The following is a 20,102-nucleotide window of genomic DNA, read 5'->3' as shown; positions in this document are numbered from 1 at the left end:
AGATAGACACAAAAAGCTGGAGTAACTCAGCAGGACAGGCAGCATCACTGGAGAGAAGGAATGGGTGACGTTTCAGATTGAGACCCAAGAGTCTGAAGAAGGGTCTCAAACCGCAACGTCACCTATTCCATCTCTCTAGAGATGCTGCCTGTCCCGCTGAGTTACTCCAGCTTTTTGTATCTATCTTTGGATCTAAAATGTTTGGTAGTTGATGACAGAGTCAAAGTCAAAGTCATAGTCAAGTTTATTCGTCACATACACATACGAGATGTGCAGTGAAATTAAAAGTGGCAATGCTCGCAGATTGTGCAAAAAAAAACTACAAAACAGAATGGAACAGGAACACATATTCACATATTGCATATTTGTGGGAGAAAAAAAAGAGAAAAAACAACAATTAAAAAAATACACAACAGTAAAAAGGTACAGTAAAGTTAGTCCCTGGAGAGATAGGAGTTTACAGTCCGAATGGCCTCTGGGAAGAAACTCCTTCTCATCCTCTCCGTTTATACAGCATGGCAACGGAGGCCATTGCTGGGGTGGAAGGGGTCTCCCATGATCTTGTTGGCTCTGGAGTTGTACCTGCTGATGTATAGTTCCTGCAGGAGGGGCGAGTGTAGTTCCCATAGTGCTTTCGGCCGAAAGCAGTACTCTCTGCAGAGTCCTCTTGTCCTGAGCAGAGCAGAGCAGTTCCCAAACCAAATTGTGATATTTCCAGACAAGATGCTTTCCACAGCCGCTGAGGGTGATGTTTGAAAGCCTGTACCCTGGAACCCTTGTTGTTTGTTATATACATTAACTATATGGATGTATGATTAGTTAGTTATAAGGCTAATGGTGTTGCTGCTCACATGAAAAGGCTAGTCTTTGACATTGATAAGTTGGTAAGATGGACACATGGAATTTAATCCGAGAAAATGTAGTGCTATATTTTAGGAGAACTAATATATATTGAATGGTAAGTACTAAGGAAAAGAAAGACGTTGGTCTGCATGTCCAAACATCTTTGAATAATATAAAGAATCTAAGAATATAAAGCAGGATAGTAAAAGCATCTTTAGGTATGTGAAGAGGAAAAAATTAGTTAAGACCAAAGTTGGACCTTTGAAGACTGAAAAAGGTGAATTTATTATGGGGAGCAAGGAAATGGCAGATGAGTTGAACAGGTATTTGGGATCTGTCTTCACTAAGGAGGACACAAACAATCTTCCTGATATAGTAGTGGCCAGAGGATTTGAGGTGACGGAGGAACTGAAGGAAATCCACATTAGGCAGGAGATGGTGTTGGATAGACTGATGGGACTGAAGGCTGATAAATCCCCAGGGCCTGATGGTCTGCATCCCAGGTTACTTAAGGAAGTGGCTTTAGAAATTGTGGATGCATTGGTGATAATTTTCCGATGTTCTATAGACTCAGGATCAGTTCCTGTGGATTGGAGGGTAGCTAATGATATCCCATTTTTTAAGACATGCGGGAGAGAGAAAACAGGGAATTATAGACCAGTTAGCCTGACATCGGTGGTGGTGAAGATGCTGGAGTCAATTATAAAAGATGAGATAGCCGAACATTTGGATAGCAGTAACAGGATCGGTCCGAGTCAGCATGGATTTACGAAGGGGAAGTCATGCTTGACTAATCTTCTGGAATTTTTTGAAGATGTAACTAGTAACATGGATAAGGGGGAGACAGTGGATGTAGTGTACCTGGACGTTCGGAAAGCATTTGATAAGGTCCCACATAGGAGATTAGTGGGCAAAATTAGGTATTGGGGGTAGAGTGCTGACATGGACATAGAAGTGGTTGGCAGACAGGAAACAAAGAGTAGGGATTAACGGGTCCCTTTCAGAATGGCAGGCAGACTAGTGAGGTACCGCAAGGCTCGGTGCTGGGACCGCAGCTATTTACAATGATTTGGATGAAGGGAATCAAAGTAACATTAGCAAGTTTGCAGATGACACAAAGCTGGGTGACAGTGTAAACTGTGAGGAGGATGCTATGAGAGTGCAAGATGACTGGACAGGTTGGGGGAGTGGGCAGATGCATGGCAGATGAAGTTTAATGTGGATAAATGTGAGGTTATCCACATTGGTAGCAAAACCAGGAAGGCAGATCACTATCTAAATGGAGTCAAGTTGGGAAAAGGTGAAGTACAACGGGATCTGGGGATCCTTGTACATCAGTCTATGAAAGTAAGCATGCAGGTACAGCAGGCAGTGAAGAAAGCGAATGGCATGTTGGCCTTTATAACAAGAGGAATCGAATATAGGAGCAAAAAGGTCCTTCTGCAGTTGTACAGAGCCCTAGTGAGACCATACCTGGAGTATTGTGTACTGTTTTGGTCCCCTAATTTGAGGAAGGACATTCTTGCTTTTGAGGGAGTGCAGCGTAGGTTTACAAGGTTAATTCCCGGGATGGCGGGACTGTCATATGCTGAGAGAATGGAGCAGCTGGGCTTGTACACTCTGGAGTTTAGAAGGATGAGAGGGAATTTCATTGAAACATATAAGATTGTTACGGGTTTGAACACGCTAGAGGCAGGAATGTTCCCGATGTTGGGGGAGTCCAGAACCAGGGGCCACAGTTTAAGAATAAGAAGTAAGCTATTTAGAACAGAGACGAGGAAACACTTTTTCTCACAGAGAGTGGTTAGTCTGTGGAATTCTCTGCCTCAGAGGGCGGTGGAGGCAGGTTCTCTGGATGCTTTCAAGAGAGAGCTAGATAGGGCTCTTAAAAATAGTGGAGTCAGGGGATATGGGGAGAAGGCCGAAACGGGGTACTGATTGGGGATGATCAGCCATGATCACATTGAATGGCGGTGCTGGCTCAAAGGGCTGAATGGCCTACTCCTGCATCTATTGTCTATTGTCTATCGTCTATTGAAAAAACCCGCACAGTCAGAATTGGCACAGGCAGACGGCAAAAGATGGTACTGTATAAATATGGATAGGTACATGGCGCCCAACATTGGTACTATGGGCAAAATATACTGTTTCCATGCTGTTTGCCTTGCTGAGTATCTCCAGCAACCTCTGTTTTATTTCAGATTTCTTGCATTTGCATTATTTTGGATCTATATCTAAAGAAGAGTATAAATGACAAAGACAAGATTATTGCTAGCACCTTCTGCACAAATGGCAAGATATTTGAGCACTAGAGTCATATAGTTATAGAGCTGTACAGCACAGACATAGGCAGAAACAGCCCAACTAGTCATGTGATAGGTGCAGAGTGAGGCAACTCGACCCATCAAGCCTACTCCACCATTCAGTGCAAGACAATTTTTTGTTTATAACTGATTTAAAATTTATGAATTCATGTGAGTTTTGTATGTCGCATAAGATTTGGCGATTTTTGGGTTCCTTTCAATTTACACAATTGAGACAGTGTGGGTGAATAAGTGAGGAAATGAAAATGCTTTTGAATGTTTGTTAAAACTGTAGGAGGAGGAAATATGAATTAATCTTATGTTCTGTCTAAACTGATTATGTACCAAGGAATAGGATGTGACAAAGGGAGAAATTCTGTGCTATTTAATTAGAAACTAGAATAAATGGAACCCGTTGGGTCCCTGTCACACAGGAGGCTTAGTCCCCCAATGCAATATTCCACCACTCACCCATAGCCCCCAACTGCACAGGTGCAGCTCATTTCTCCTCATCCCTAGCACTCTCTCCCCCTCCTCTTCACCCTCCCTCTTCTTTCCCCTCTCCTCCTCGCCTCCCACGATCCCTCCCTAACCTCTCTCCCTCTCCTTTTCCCTACTCTCGGTCACTCCCTCCGTCCATAACTCCTGTCCCCTCCCTACCCCCCTCCTATCCGTCTACCCCCCACTCCTCACCTTGCCCTATCCTCCCCACTATCCCTCCTCACCTCCCCCACTGCCCTCCGCTCCCTCTATTCCCCACACCCTACCTCCGCCACTCCCCCACTCCCCCCTCCTCTACTCCCCCCTCCTCTCCCTCTATTCCCCTTCCTCCCCCACTCTCACCTCCTCCCTCTTCTTTTCCCTCTCCTCCCACCCTCCCCAATCCCTCCCTCACCTCTCCTTTTCCCTACCCTCAGTCACTCCCTCCCTCCCTCCATAACTCCTCCCTTCCCCACTCCCATCCTCTCCCTCTATCCCCGTCCTCCCCCACACTCCCTTCTCACCTCCCCAGGATCTCGAGGTTGCCGCTCCTCTCCCTTCTTGCGTGCCCCGGAGGAGCCTCAGCCGTTGGCGTCCTTAGAGACAGGCCTCGGATCCTCGGATCCTCGGCTCGGCCCGAAAGCATCAGCAGCCGGGCCGCTTCCGGTCCCTCCGAAAATTGTGTCCAGTTGGAGACCTCCACGGCCACCCCTCAGCTCCAGTAAAGACGCAATGGTGCAGGAAGGGGCGGACCATCCCGGGGAGTGACAGGAGAAGAGGCTAATCCGCGCGGCGATGACTGGCAGGAGAGGAGATCGATCTGCACTCCCGCGGTTTTTACAATTTTTAAACATCACTAACTTTTACAATATACTTTTACAATATACTACCGATTGGAACAAAACCTGTTGCACTCACAGCACAGGGGAACGGCGAGTGAGCTGACGAAAAATCATAGCGCTATCGTGTACCGTTTTTGCGCAAATAGAAAAACCGCGCAAACCGGAAGAGCACAAGATCAGAGTTATGAATAGATAGATAAAGTTGCAGAATCTTTTCTAGCAGCATGTCTTCAAGAAGCAGTGTGACTGTGAAAGCTGTATGGAGCTTCACCTACTTTTCTATTTTCCTTTGGCATTAATGTGAACGTTTAATTTCCTTGTTGATCATAAGATCATAAGTAATAATAAGTAAGCTCATAAGGTTATAGGTAATAGGAGCAGAATTAGGCCATTTGGCCCAAGACGTCTACTCCGCCATTCAATCATGGCTGATCTATCTCTCCCGCCTAATCCCATTCTCCTGCTTTCTCCCCATAAACCCTGACACGTGTACTAATCAAGAATCTATCTATCTCTGCCTTAAAAATATCCATTGGCTTGGCGTCCACAGCCTTCTGTGGTAAAGAATTCCACAGATTCACCACCCTGGTCCATACCAACCAAGTTGCTGAACCATGCACCAGTCTGCACCTGGCCCATTTCTCTCCAAGTCTTATCTTTTCATGTAGCTGTCCAAGTGTCTTTTAAATGTTATAATTGTTCCTGCCTTTAACACTGGTTATTTCAAGGACGTTTGGATGTTCTTGCAAGGATATATCATGCTACCCGGAGGCAGCTCATCTACCCACCATCCACTGTGCGGAAAAAGTTGTTCCTCAGATCCCTTTTAAATCTGTCCCTTCCCACCTTAAAGCCCTTTAATTTTCGACTTTGATACATTTGGGGAAAATAAAAAGCATCGTTCTTCACCTTATCTATGTCTTTCATGGTTTTATATACATCAATAAGGTCACCCCTCAGCCTCCTACGGTCCAGGGAGAAAGGACCAAGCCTTTCCAACCTTTCCCTATAACTTAAATCCTCGGCTCACATTTACTCTCAGCAACCAGCACCAAGAATAATTCCACATTTGCCATTTGCAAGACCTCTTGACCCTTGCTTTGTTTACATACTTCAATCAATGTCATCATGTTTTGTCTTGCACTCTTACAATTTTGTAGGACACATAAGGAGGCTATTCGGCTCACCAGGTCAACGCTGCCTCCCAGGGAGAAATCCTATTTGTCTCATTTCCTTTCAGCTTTCTGCCCTATGCCCTATGACTTATTTTCTCTCACAAATGCCCATCACACAGGCACATCTGTTGAGGGGAAAAAGTTTCTCACATTGACCCTGTCTGTCATTTTCCTACATTGAGCAGTAATGTAGTGAAGCCAATTAACCCACCTGGAAGCCATTGACATGTGGGAGGGTGCCAGAGCACCCAGTGGAAACCTATAGGGTCATAAAGAGAAGATGCTTAGTCCCCACAGACGACACTTGAGGTCAGGATTGAAGCAGGGTCTCTGAAGCAGTGAGGCAGCAACAGTAATTGCTGTGCCATCGTGCTGTTCATCACTGTAGTATAATCCAATTTGTCATTTAATCTCCCTCGCCTTTGACCCTATCACAGAATTTATTTTCTTCTTCTGTCTCCTCTCCCACCTCTCTCTGGCTTTGGACTTGATTAAAATCTGTTACATCATTAATTTTCGCCACTTACAATGAAAAGACAACTGCTTGAAATGTTAGGTAGACAGCGGGACAGGCAGCATCTCTGGAGAGAAGGAATTGGTGACGTTTTGGGTCGAGACTCTTCTTCATACTCGACCCGAAACATCACCCATTCTTTCTCTCCAGAGATGCTGCCTGTCCCGCTGAGTTACTCAAGCAGTTTGTGTCTACCTTCGATTTAAACCAGCATCTGCAGTCCTTTCCTGCAAATACTTGAAATGTTTCCCTTATCACTGGTGCTGCCTGATCTGCTGAATATTTCTGTCATTTTCTGTTCTTGGTGCAAAGTGTTTTATTCTGCATTCTGATTTGACGAGTTTAATGTGAAATACAAGCAAAATAACAACTGCGGTTTCATCATCTTTAGCCATAGCTCGTGCGCACAGATGCTGAAAAAGTAGTAATAACTATCTGAAAATTGTGCTGCAGGATAATAAAATAGATGGATCAGTGTCTTTTGTAAGATAGTGAAGAGAAATTTAATAAAAATGCATTAAGCATTCAAACACTAATGTTCCAACAGAGAAGAGAGTGGCAGAGACTGGAAACTGGGCACGTTCTCATTAAAATTATACTGGATTTAGTTTAACAGCATCACTAGATTTATGTTTTGCTGGATTATATAAAATACATTTTTTATGTATTGTGTTTGTTATTATTCTACATTTCTGTGCAGGATTTCTCTGTCATTTTGACAAACTGCCTTGAGTCATTGATACAGCATCTTAAAACCGAGCTGAACACAATTCATCAAAGCTAATCCTAGTGCTCCAAGGAATTAGATATAAAATAACTAAACAACTTAATGCTTGACAAGTGTCTTTTCCTTACTCATCGCTTCCTATTTCTTTTTTATATATTGTCTTTATTTTGATGATCTTTTCTCTGATTTGTCAGAACAGGGTTTTTTTCCCCATGCTTGCCAGCTGTATCCAGGAGCTGTGTTCTAACACATGCTGGTGCTATTCCATTCCAAATGTTGAAGTCATATGGGCTACATAAGCAGCAGTTACCATGGTGCATGCTTAGCCACAGCAATCAAAGATCAATTTCTGACTGTCATTTCTCCAGGATTCCTAGCGTGACACATTCTGCACATCCTACGATCTCCCGGTTGCCAAACATTTGAACTCCCCTTCCCATTGCCACACTGACCTTTCTGTCCTGGGCCTCCTCCACTCTCAGAGTGAGGCCACACCCAAATTGGAGGAACAGCACCTCATATTTTGCTTGAGCAGCTTGCAACACAGCGGTGTGAATGTTGATTTCTCTCATTTCAAGTAACCCCTGTATCCCCACCCTTGTGTCCTACCAGTTCCACTGTTCACATCCCTGTTCCCCTCTCATTATCACTTCCTCCCCAGCTAACAATGGGCCATTATGGGCTCCACCTTTCCTTGGTCAAACATTCCTTGGGCATTCACGGTGGCGCAGCAGTAGAGTTGCTGCCTTACAGCGAATGCAGAGCCAGAGACCCGGGTGCGATCCCGATTACGGGTGCTGTCTGTACGGAGTTTGTGCGTTCTACCCGTGACCTGTATGGGTTTCCTCCGAGATCGCCAGTTTCCTCCCACATTCCAAAGACATACAGGTTTGTAGGTTAATTGGCTTGGTAAATGTAAACATTGTCCCTCAAGGGTGGAGGGTAGTGTTAATGTGCGGGGATCGCTGGTCGGCGCGGACCCGGTGGGCCAAAGGGCCTGTTTCTGTGCTGTATCTCTCTACTAAACTAAACTGCGGTTGACCCTGATTTGTTCTGGCCTTTTCCTACCTCCAGTTCCCCCTCCCCATTACCTTTGGTCTGAAGAAGGGTTCCAACCCAAAACGTTACCCATCCTTTTTCTCTAGAGATGCTGCCTGACCTGCTGAGTTACTCCAGCACTTTTTGTCTAATATCGGTATAAACCAGTATCGGCAGGTACTTCCTACACATCCTGCATATCCTTCACTGTTCTTCTGCATACATGCTAAGTTATCCCACACCGATATTTCTTTCCATTGAGTCATATAGCATGAAAATAGCCCCTTTGGCAAACATGTTCCCATCATTTCCCCCCGATTCTCTCACTCACATGCACAATAAGGTCAAATTAGTTGGCAAATGACCTACCAATCTGCATGTCTTATGCCCCTGTCCCACTTAGGAAACCTGAACGGAAACCTCTGGAGACTTTGCGCCCCACCCAAGGTTTCCGTGTGGTTCCCGGAGGTTGCAGGTGGTTGCCGGAGGTTGTAGGTAGTGGAAGCAGGTAGGGAGACTGACAAAAACCTCCGGGAACCGCACAGAAACCTTGGGTGGGGCGCAAAGTCTCCAGAGGTTTCCGTTCAGGTTTCCTAAGTGGGACAGGGGCATTAGGGACCTGGCAGGAAACTGTTGCTCTCAGAGGAAGCACACACATGGTCACAGAAAGAATGTGCAGAAGACTGAACCTGGGACACTGGAGATGTGAAGCTTCTGCACTTAGGGCCGCATAGCAGAGCTGCTGCCCCATAGCTCTAGAGACCCGAGCTCGGTCCCGAACTTGGTGCCGTCTGTGTGGAGCTTTTGCACATTCTTCCTGTGACCGCATGGGATTCCTCCAGTTCCTCTCACATTCAAAAGATGTGTGGGTTTGTAAGTTAATTGGCTTCTGTAAATTACCCCTAGTGTGTGGGAATAGATGCAAAAGTGGGATAGTGTAGAACTAGTGTGAACGGGTGATCGATGATCTGCATGGACTCAATGAGCCAAACGGCGTGTATCCATGTGTATCTTTCTTTCAATCAATTTAATTGATCAGTTTAATCAATCTTTGTTGCTCCCCACCCCTTATTCCCAAGAGTAACAGGTTTTGAAATCCAAGTTGGGCAATACTATAGGTCTTATCATTTTAATTCAACATGCGCTATTTCTCAAATGTCGGCAACAACTCCTCATCTTTGTACCTCAATTAAAAAGAAAGTATTTGCCTCAATCACGGATTCCTGGCTGATATATGGATTTTATATTGGTTTACCTCCAGCTTCATATAATGAATACATGTCACCATTGCTTAGAAGGAAAATTATTTGAATGTTTAAAATAGATTTCAATTAAATCCCTATGGTCAAATTACTGAGTCAGAGCCATACTTAGTGCTATTTCATTGACCATGTCATATTCTGCTTTTCCAATCCTCTGCTTCAGTCTGAACCCACCGTATAATTGTCCCTGCAAATAACTGTCTTGGTTAATTACAAAGCTAAAGCGTTGATTTGTGCACCATTTAGAAGAATTAATTGTGTTCTACGCTCTTTGTGGAACCATCAAAATTCCAGGTCATGGTGGCAAGAAAAGGAAACACATTTTCACCTGGTTCTGTAAACAGAAGTGATTTCTTTCATTGCCGCTAGCGACAACCTAGGCACTAATAAATTAGCCCCAGAGTAATTGTAGTGTGAAATGGGATTGTTTGGGGAAGGCACTGTGGCAGCAGGAGTTTTAAAAGACTATGAGCTAGGATGTGTTACGGTTCAGATAATCTGACTGTGCTGATAACAGATGAAGCTCAGAAAAATATATAAACTGCCACATGTTTATATTCTCCATTATTGTCAAAAACATGTTTTCCACAAATTGAATTCTAAACATTGCAAGTCAAAGCCAGAAACAGTAAGAATTTTTTTTAAATGCTGAGAAATTATAGGGTCACTGCTTGCAACCTCCATTGATTCATTAGGGATGGCATGGTGGTGCAGCGGTAGAGTTGCTGCCTTACAGCGCCAAAGACCCAGGTTCGATCCTGATCTCGGGTACTGTCTGTTGGGTTTGTACATTTTCCCAGTGACCTTGGTTATCTCCGAATGGTCCAGGTTCCTCCCACACTCCAAAGATGTGCGGGTTTGTAGATTAATTGGCACCGGTAAGAATTGCAAACTATCCCTCGTGCGTAGGATGGTGCTAGTGGGCGACGCAGACTTGGTGGGTCGAAAGACCTGTTTCCACGCTGTATCTCTAAAGCTAAAAACTAAGCAATTTATTTCTTCTTTCCAGGGGGCGTCTTCAAGCCTGGTGGTAAAATTTGCAGATACTGACAAGGAACGTACAATGCGCCGCATGCAGCAAATGGCAGGGCAGATGGGGATGTTCAACCCAATGGCGATCCAGTTCGGTGCATATGGTGCTTATGCTCAAGCGGTAAGTGAGACTCCAACTTCATTAAAGAAGCAAAAGGCAATTCCTCAAACTCCCTTGCACATGGTTGCTGGCTGTCGAAGAGGGAAAGTGCTTATCTTTGTCCAGAAAATTGAATTAGAACAGGAATAATTCATAATTTCAGTAAAGTGTTACTAATGTGAAAATCTATAATTATTACAGTAATTGTGCATTAATATAACCATGATAGTTATATTACCATATATGTAACAGATGTGTCATATATTCATACATCTATATTACATCTATATAATTTTTCTCAATTTTAGATATTCTAGGAAGTGTACCAATGCATCTGAATGGTACATTTCTGCAATCTTTGCTTCCCAAACACACACATTCTGGCTATTTGAAGCAATGCTGTTGTTATAGTAACACTGTTGTACAAGATGTTTAACAGTGCTTTATGTAGACATGGTGTCGATGCTTAGTGGCATGATTACATTGTTAATCCAACCAGCTCAACTAATGATTTTAAATGAAAACCTCAGATAGAATTTTGAAAATCTCACTGTAATAGCTTGCATTTCTTCAGAAGATATAAACCAGTGCTTCATGCATGGGACCACTGTCTCTCTGGTTTTGCAAACTGGACTAGCTTGTAGCTTGGTGTGAAATCCATTGATTTAAATGTTTTCTTGATGCTCATGCTGATTAATCCACATCTATTGGGTATGCCACTTGTGTTAAGGTTGGAGTATCTAATGGTAGCAGATATTAAAAAACCTGGAGTTGCACTTGAATTGAGAACATTATGCCCCTGTCCCACTTAGGAAACCTGAACGGAAACCTCTGGAGACTTTGCGCCCCACCCAAGGTTTCCGTGCGGTTCCCGGAGGTTGCAGGTGGTTGCCGGAGGTTGCAGGTAGTGGAAGCGGTAGGGAGACTGACAAAAACCTCCGGGAACCTCCAGGAACCGCACAGAGACCTTGGGTGGGGGGCAAAGTCTCCAGAGGTTTCCGTTCAGGTTTCCTAAGTGGGACAGGGACATTACGGAATAGAAGGAGAAGACAATATGGTCCATTGAAGTTATTAGGCAGTCAATATTTTCATCTCATTGTCATACAGTATAGAAATAGGCTCCTTAGCCGAACTCATCCATGCTGACTAAGATGCCCCATCACAGCTATTCCTGTCAGCTCACATTTGGCCCATATCTCTCAAAGTTTATTTGCAGCACTTCTTAAGTAGAGGCACAATATTTGCCATCCTCCAGTCATCTGGCACCTCGCCCACGTCATATGATGATTCATATATACCAGCCATGACTCCTACAATGTCATCTCCAGCTTCCCACTGTATCCATGGATGTATCTGATTAGGCCCGGGAGAGTTATCTGCCCTCATATGCCTTAGGACGTCCAGCATCTGTTTGTCCTCTAACTCAATTGCAGTTTCTTCATTCTCTCACCATGTTCCATGATTCCTTTGTGTCCAACAAAAGTGACATTGAGTACATATTGAAACAGGACAAGGGGTTAGGAGAGTCGGATAGATCTTCTCAGGACTAGATTTGGCAGATGACCATCTATTAGATCTTTGTGTAGGAAGGAACTGCTGATGCTGGTTTAAACTGAAAATAGACACAAAATGCTGGAGTAAATCAGCAGGACAGGCAGGATCTCTGGAGAGAAGGAATGAGTGACGTTTCGGTAAGTGTAGGTAAGATCAATAAGACATACATTATTGATCTTACCTACATCATATGAGGAACGAACTTGGCTCAGATCACAGATCAGCTTATGAAGATCAAACAATAGAACATAGAGAAATTAAGAGGAAGACTACTGGGAAAATAGGGGAAAACAAAAACAAAATAAATTATCTTTGCAGCCTACCAGTTAGGGTTGCCAACTTTCTCACTCCCAAATAAGGGACAAAAGGTTAAAATAAGGGACGACTTCCTGACGGCAATTCATTGACTGACTCGGCCGTGGCTGGGTGAATGATGAGTTGGCCTGGGTGCTGAACTGCACTTAAAGCCCAGCCGGCGGGCCAGTTGAGGATTCTTGGCCTGGGTGCCAGACTTTGCATGCAGCGTCGCGCGCAAAGTCCGGCACCCCATCCAACCGATGATCGGCCATGAGAAGGAGGGGCGGTGGTGTCGGTGGTAAGCGAAAGTCCGCGGGTCGGACAGCTGGCCGAGCTGCCGACCGACGGGGCCACGGGCGAGGCGCTGCTGCTGCACTTCATGGGCTGCACTACTTCGGGACAGGTGAGGCGTGATCGGACGCGGCGCTCCGACCCGACAGTCCCCTTAATCCAAGTAGTAGCAGTCAAATACGGGACAAAGGTGGTCCCGTATATGGGACAAATCAATTTAGCCCAATATGCGGGATGTCCCGGCTAATACAGGACAGTTGGCAACCCTACTTCCAGTTGAGTAGGTTTTTGAAATGGGCATTGAACTTTTCAGGCACCATTGCTTTGTTATTCTTGGCTCACTGAATCTATTTAATCTGAGTCTCTGATGAACTGCACACAGTGATCAAGCATGCCTGCAGGCTTGGAGCACTAGAGCACTCCACTGGGCTCAGAGAAGCCTTTCATCTCATTGCTCGGCAACACCGGGTGACTGCCTCCCAAACCATTGATCTCATTGGACTGGAATTTGTAGTCAGTGGGCAAACCACTCAGTTCATCGTTCCCCGCAAAGACGTAGTAACTTCTGTGATCTGAATCTTTCATAGTCTGATGCCTGCTACATCACCAAAATGGCTGGTGTGTTTAGCAACAGTAAATATAATGCACATCCAAATAACTTTTTTTCAATCTCTAAAGAGTGCTAAACAAAGATTGAAATGTACAAATGTGATTAAGGTTAAAGGTAAAAATTGAAAATAGACACAATAATAAATTTAAAACACAATAATAATTGTGTAATAATAATAATAATGACAATAAAAGATATTATTATTATTGTTATTTCATACATCGAAATCATTATCTGAGGAAATTTCACGCCACGTGCACAAGATTATGTTTTATTGGCAACCCTATGAAAAATATTACTAAGAAATCACACAATAAAGCATAAAAAATATGCAAGGGTCAAGTGTTTTATTGTCATAGGCACCAAAATGGAACAATGAAATTCTTACTTGCAGCAGCACACCAGCTTTGCAAACACAATAGATAATATAATAAAGAAACATAAAAAAAGAAGTTCAATAAATTAAAAAAAACTATATTGTGCAAAAACAATACAGCTCGAACTCCCTACTGCAATTGTTCAGAGTTTAACTGGAGTTAATGGCGTTCAATGATCTGATGTTACTGGGAAGAAGCTGTTCCTGAACCGGGAAGTTAAAACATGAGCCTAGACATTTCCATGCAGCTAAATTGTTGTGTTAGAAGGGCTTTATAGTGAGATGGTAACTATCATTTTAGTCATTACCTCAGTTCTAAACTTCAGTTGCACCCCAGGCTTATGTCTAAGAAAAATTTGACTGCCCTCCACATATTTTCAAGTTTAGAAAAATGCTATCAGGTGCTGTCATCTAAGGATGTGTTTCAGTGAGGGGACGGGTTTGTCAGGATAGTCGGCATTAGTACACACATGTTAGCATGTGCTATGGTCAAAAGGAGTAGATGGGATCATTGAAGACAGGAATGATGGGTGGTTAAAGGAAGGCATTGCAAATGCTAATGGTGCTGCTTGGTTTGGGAATGAATTGCAATCCACGAGCGATGTATGGTAAGTCGGAAGGTTTGGGAGGTTGGAGTGGGAGAAAGGAATGAGGACGTGATTTAGGTCTCACTTTATAATTGTCACCGAGCTACAGTGAAAAGCTTGGTTTTGTACTCAAGTACAATGGATAGAGCAAAGGGGAAGACACAGAGTGGAGAATACAGTTCTCAGTATTGTAGTACATCATTTCTACAAAGTCCAATGTCCATAATGGGGTAGAGATGAATCGAACAGTACCCTACTTATGTGATAGATCAGTGGTTCTCAAATGGGGGTACGTGTACCCCTGGGGGTACGTGAAGGCACTCCAGGGGGTACGTGAGATTTTAAAATATATTTTTGCGCTGGTTAGGGGGTACTTGGCTGAAAAAATATTTCACAGGGGGTACATCACTGAAAAAAGGTTGAGAACCACTGTGATAGATGATCAAAACAGGGGGATGAATTGGAACCTGGTGTTGATGGAAGTTGGGGTGGGTTTGAGGATCAGTCCAGTTGAATCAGATGGTTGGATGAGGATATTGTGGATCGGAGCCTTGTGATAGTGGAGGATCATAGCCTGGTTGAATATGAGGCAAGTGTTCAGATATGGACATGATGTAAATGAAAGGCTGTTGGAGGGGTGAAGGTGTGGGTCAGTTGAAGGGGAATTGGGGTTTGGAGGTAATGAGTAGTTGGAGATGGGGTGTCATTGTAGAACACCAACATCTCAGTCTATTGCTGTGCTGTAATGAGTTGAGTCGTACACACGTCAAGATACAACGCATATTTATTAAAGTCCACTTACAGCATTGGTCTGCAGGACATTACAGTAACTAGCAGCTACTCAGACTGAATTACGTAAGCAAGCTCTTGGTAATATAAATCACCTACTAGGCAGAGCTACTACTACCAAACACTACAATTGGTTAGTAGGAAACAACCAATCTACATCTTTCCTTGGAGAAACAAAATAAAGCACAGATACATGGAAACATGGTGGCTCAACAATACAGTAGCCGAAACGTTAATAACGCATATGGGAAAGTATAAAATGGTTACACAAAATCACCGTATCTAATGAGTGGCCTGCTGACCTGTCCGGCACGTGTGCGGTACGAATCCGCATCTCCTTTTTATTTTTCAATAATAAACATGACCTTCATCCCAACGAGTCCGCACCGACCAGCAATCGCCAGTACACTAGTTTTAGCCTTCATGCTGGAGATAATTTACACAAGCCAATTATCCTACAAACTTGCACATCTTTGGAATTTGGGAGGAAACTGAAGCTCCCAGAGAAAACCCACATGGTCACAGGGAGAATGTTCAAACTGCATGTAGACAGCACCTAATGTCAGGATCAAACCCAGGTCACTGGCACTGTAAGGCATCAACTCTACCACTGTGCCACTGTGCTGCCATCTCTTAAAGTGTAATCAGGTATTGTCTTTCTGCCTACTGGTTAGCACGCAACAAAAGCTTTTCCTGTAGTTCGATATTTGTGACAAGAACCGAACTAAACTAAACCCACCCAAGCCTCTTGGTAGCCTTCCGGTGTTGGTCCTCAAGTCAATGCTTCTCAGCCTCCTGGATTCAGCTGTGCATAGACCTCTGGTTGCAGCAAAGTCATCAATCTATCAAACACTGGAACATCAGGTAGACACAAACAGCTGGAGTAACTCAGCGGGACAGACAGCATCTCTGGAGAGAAGGAATGGGTGATGTTTCAGGTCGCGACTTTCTTCAGTGATGTATGTGAATACTCTGTAACATATATGTTGTCAAACATAATGGGTAATGTAACTTCAGATTCCTTGGATGAAAAACAGTGCAAGTGCGGCTAATGCCCCTGAACGGAAACCACTGGAGACTTTGCGCCCCAACCCAAGGTTTCCGTGCGGTTTCCGGAGGTTTTTGTCAGTCTCCCTACCTGCTTCCACTACCTGCAACCTCCGGCAACCACCTGCAACCTCCGGAAACTGCACGGAAACCTTGGGTGAGGCGCAAAGTCTCCAGAGGTTTCCGGTCAGGTTTCCTAAGTGGGACAGGGGCATAAGAGAGACACTATAACCATATAACCATATAACCATATAACAATTACAGCACGGAAACAGGCCATCTCGACCCTTCTAGTCCGTGCCGAACACGTATTCTCCCCTAGTCCCATATACCTGCGCTCAGACCATAACCCTCCATTCCTTTCCCGTCCATATAACTATCCAATTTATTTTTAAATGATAAAAACGAACCTGCCTCCACCACCTTCACTGGAAGCTCATTCCGCACAGCCACCACAAGAACTTTTTTCACACAGAGAGTGGTGAATCTCTGGAACTCTCTGCCACAGAGGGTAGTCGAGGCCAGTTCATTGGCTATATTTAAGAGGGAGTTAGATGTGGCCTTTGTGGCTAAGGGGATCAGAGGGTATGGAGAGAAGGCAGGTACGGGATACTGAGTTGGATGATCAGCCATGATCATATTGAATGGCGGTGCAGGCTCGAAGGGCCGAATGGCCTACTCCTGCACCTAATTTCTATGTTTCTATGTTTCTATGTTTCTAAAGAAGTTCCCCCTCATGTTACCCCTAAACTTCAGTCCCTTAATTCTCAAGTCATGTCCCCTTGTTTGAATCTTCCCTACTCTCAGTGGGAAAAGCTTATCCACGTCAACTCTGTCTATCCCTCTCATCATTTTAAAGACCTCTATCAAGTCCCCCCTTAACCTTCTGCGCTCCAAAGAATAAAGCCCTAACTTGTTCAACCTTTCTCTGTAACTTAGTTGCTGAAACCCAGGCAACATTCTAGTAAATCTCCTCTGTACTCTCTCTATTTTGTTGACATCCTTCCTATAATTAGGCGACCAAAATTGTACACCATACTCCAGAATTGGCCTCACCAATGCCTTGTACAATTTTAACATTACATCCCAACTTTAATAAATTGTCGACTAAGACATTGGGAATTGTTTAGGGGAAGGGATTGTGCAGGGCAATTAATACATACAAAATGTTACCATACTTTGTCTATGTACTCATTGGTTGGCACTGATACTAAGCAGCAAAATTGCACCACTGCATGTCAACATCTGATGATCTGTATATGCACAGATGCAGGAGGATTGGGGTGTAACACTGCTCAACAACTTTTTGTATGCTTTATTGCATAAACTTTACCCCATAGCTTATTTAAGGATGGAATCAATGGATTTGCACAGATAATGTTGAGCTTTGTTTTCCAGGACTGTATTTCACAAATGTAGAATGGTGACTGCAGCTTGGTTCACTAAAATTCCCATCTATAAATTTCCCAAATACAACTAATTTGACATTAAATGTTCAATAATGGATGGAATATCTAGTTATGTTATGTTCAGCATACCTGAAAGAATAATGTTAAAAGCTGTTTTACACGGTATTTGTTTTTGAGTAATTGCCACAGCAACATAGTTTTCCACCAGAATGATTGAACAAGAGTGGATTAAACAATGGTGAATAGAAACTGTGCTAAATCAGAATTTTAAACTTTGATACTTTGAATAATAACAAATCCATTTCCTTTACAAAATTGTATTCAAAATCCAACTTTGTTTCTAATTAGTAATTCAGTTTAATACTTTATTATCACATGTACCGAGGTAAGTAAGTAAGTAAGTAAGTAAACTTTATTTATATAGCGCATTTTAAGACAATTTGCATTGACCCCAAAGCGCTTCACATAATTTAAATAATAATAAGTTCCATAGAAAAAGGTTTTTTAAAAAAAATGAATAAAAATGGACACAACATATTAAAGAGTTCAACACAAACATCCCCCCACAGCAGAATCAAAACATTTCCACTGCGGGGGAAAGGCACCAGAAAGTTAAGTCCTCTTCCTCTGTGAAACATCCCGAGGTCAGGGCCCATCTGTGGCCGTGCAGCCAGTCCGATGATTTTCAGGGCCCTCTTGCCGTAAAGATGAAACATCGGCGTCGGGTGAAACATTCCTCAGCGGCTTGGAAAAGTCGCTTCCAAGTGAGGTACAGTGAAAAGCTTTTGTTGCATGCTAACCAGTCAGCGGAAAGACAATACATGATAACAATAGAGCCATTTGCAGTGTTTAGATACACGATTAGGGAGTAATGTTGTGCAAGGCAAAGCACGTAAAGTCTGATCAAAGACAGTTTGAGGGTCACCAATGAGGTAGATAGTAGTTCAGGACTATTCTCTCGTTGCGGTCGGATGATTCAGTTGCCTGATAACAGCTGGGAAGAAATTGTCCCTGAATTTGGGTTATTTTCGGGAATGTTTATTTCCAAATCAAAAATATTTCTGCAAGTCAGAGTGTGCAGAGGGTAGAGTATACCTCTGCTAAATGTTCCACTTAGTGCAATCCTTCAAAAGCACGTGATCAAAAAGTTTTCCGTAATTGGTGGTATCAAAGTGGCAGCAGAAATCATGTTCTTCCAGACAATGAAATACCATCAGCTTTATTCATTGCTAATGTTACGGTATCTTCTGCATCTTATTCTGTGCAATTCTTAAATCTGAAGTTCAGTATCCTGTTTGTTTACACAGGCAGTATTTGGGAATTGAAGCATGTGACACCAACAGAGACACTAATTATTACTAGTACAGCAACTACAGTAACTCTAGTGTAGTGAGCATGGATCAGTTGTCATGCTTTAGACGCCACCTAATTCTAGTGAGTCTGCTGCCCGAGACATTGTTTTCATTCCGCAACACATAATATGCTGGACACAAAACTAAACGTGTGGAATAGTTGGGTAGTCAATCGGCACCTCAAGAATCAAGAGTCAAAGGTGCTTTATTGTCATATAGCATTGTTACAACATTTTGAGATTTAAAAAATCAAGTCTGCAATTTATCCCATCAGATAAAGCATAAAATGAAGTTTAATTTGACACTTAATTCACTTTCACATCTTCAGTATTAAAAAAGTTATGGCCATTTTCATACTCGGAAATTAGCATCTTGTTCCCTATTGCTTTTCCATTGACTTAACACAATAGCTGTGATCGAGGACAGTCAAAAGCCCATAACTTTCTTAAAAATTAAGAGAACTGAAAGAAATTTTCGGTTATTATAGATTGAAGCATTCTGAAATAAATATGAAACAATCTTACTTGGATGACCTGAAATTAAAGCTTCTTTTTTGTGTGTATGACTGTAGAAACAACATTTAGTTTGAACCTCAATGGGGTTCAAATGTCAAATAAATTGTATTGTATTGTATTGTAATTAGTTAGTTACCTAATTGTAGCTAATTACAACATTCAATTACTAGATCTAAACATCTATCCATTTCTTAAGAAAAGATTAACATTTTTAAATAGCTTATGTGTCCAAATAACATTCACACAAGAATTCACAATATAACATGAATTTTAAATCTCATTGTCATGAATTTATAGGCCAAATGGAAGGAATTTAATGTTTAATTCCCGCAAATTAATGGCCATTTTAATCATCTTGCGAGTGGGTTTTTGTGGAATGCGATCGATTGGAACATTGCGGTTTGCGGTGAATTTGAATCCCATATCAGCAGGAAAAACACTGCCGGTTCGTATGGGACCATAATCACATTTTCGCCAATGAAATTTTGATTAAAGTCATCCTAAGAAGCAAGTTTATATGTAAAATAAACGACTTACCTTATGTTTTGTCCCCTACATGAGATCCGTCCCGTTGTCAGCATTGACGGTGTTAGAAGTCGCTTTTTAATTTGACTTCAGCGATTAAATTGTCCTGCGATTTTTTTTTTTTTAAACTTCCGAGAACGCAAGTCGGAACAATTTCTCAGCATCAGCTAGCAGCCCGAGAAAATATCTTGGACAGGCAGGAGAAAACGGCATTTTAATCCCGCTTCCCCCCCCCCCTTCAAAGGCACCAAAGTCGCGCACACGGCCAGTGGCAGAACTGCAACGCGGCTGAAGGTAAGTATTGTAACATACCTATGTCATATGTCCCAGATAGAACAATGAAATTCTTACTTGCAGCAGCACAACAGAATATGTAAACATAGTACACTGTAAACAACACAATAAACGAGAAAAACAAGTTCAGTGTGTGCCTT

At 42.9% G+C, this 20,102-nt stretch overlaps 1 protein-coding gene across 9 annotated transcripts in view; it reads left to right on the top strand.

The window, feature by feature from the left end:
* celf4 (CUGBP Elav-like family member 4) overlaps nucleotides 1-20,102 on the top strand; it is a 1,189,269-nt gene that overhangs the window by 984,289 nt on the left and 184,878 nt on the right. For all 9 annotated transcript variants that reach the window (XM_033032265.1, XM_033032259.1, XM_033032244.1 and 6 more), the window contains one exon: nucleotides 10,194-10,337. In XM_033032265.1, coding sequence (XP_032888156.1) covers nucleotides 10,194-10,337 — 144 coding nt within the window. The remainder of the gene's footprint in view (nucleotides 1-10,193; nucleotides 10,338-20,102) is intronic.

This window comes from Amblyraja radiata, chromosome 1 (genome assembly GCF_010909765.2).
Source record: "Amblyraja radiata isolate CabotCenter1 chromosome 1, sAmbRad1.1.pri, whole genome shotgun sequence".
Lineage (NCBI taxonomy): Eukaryota > Metazoa > Chordata > Chondrichthyes > Rajiformes > Rajidae > Amblyraja > Amblyraja radiata.
The sequence above is the reverse complement of the archived record's forward strand: the minus strand, read 5'-3'. Positions and strand labels throughout refer to the sequence as shown.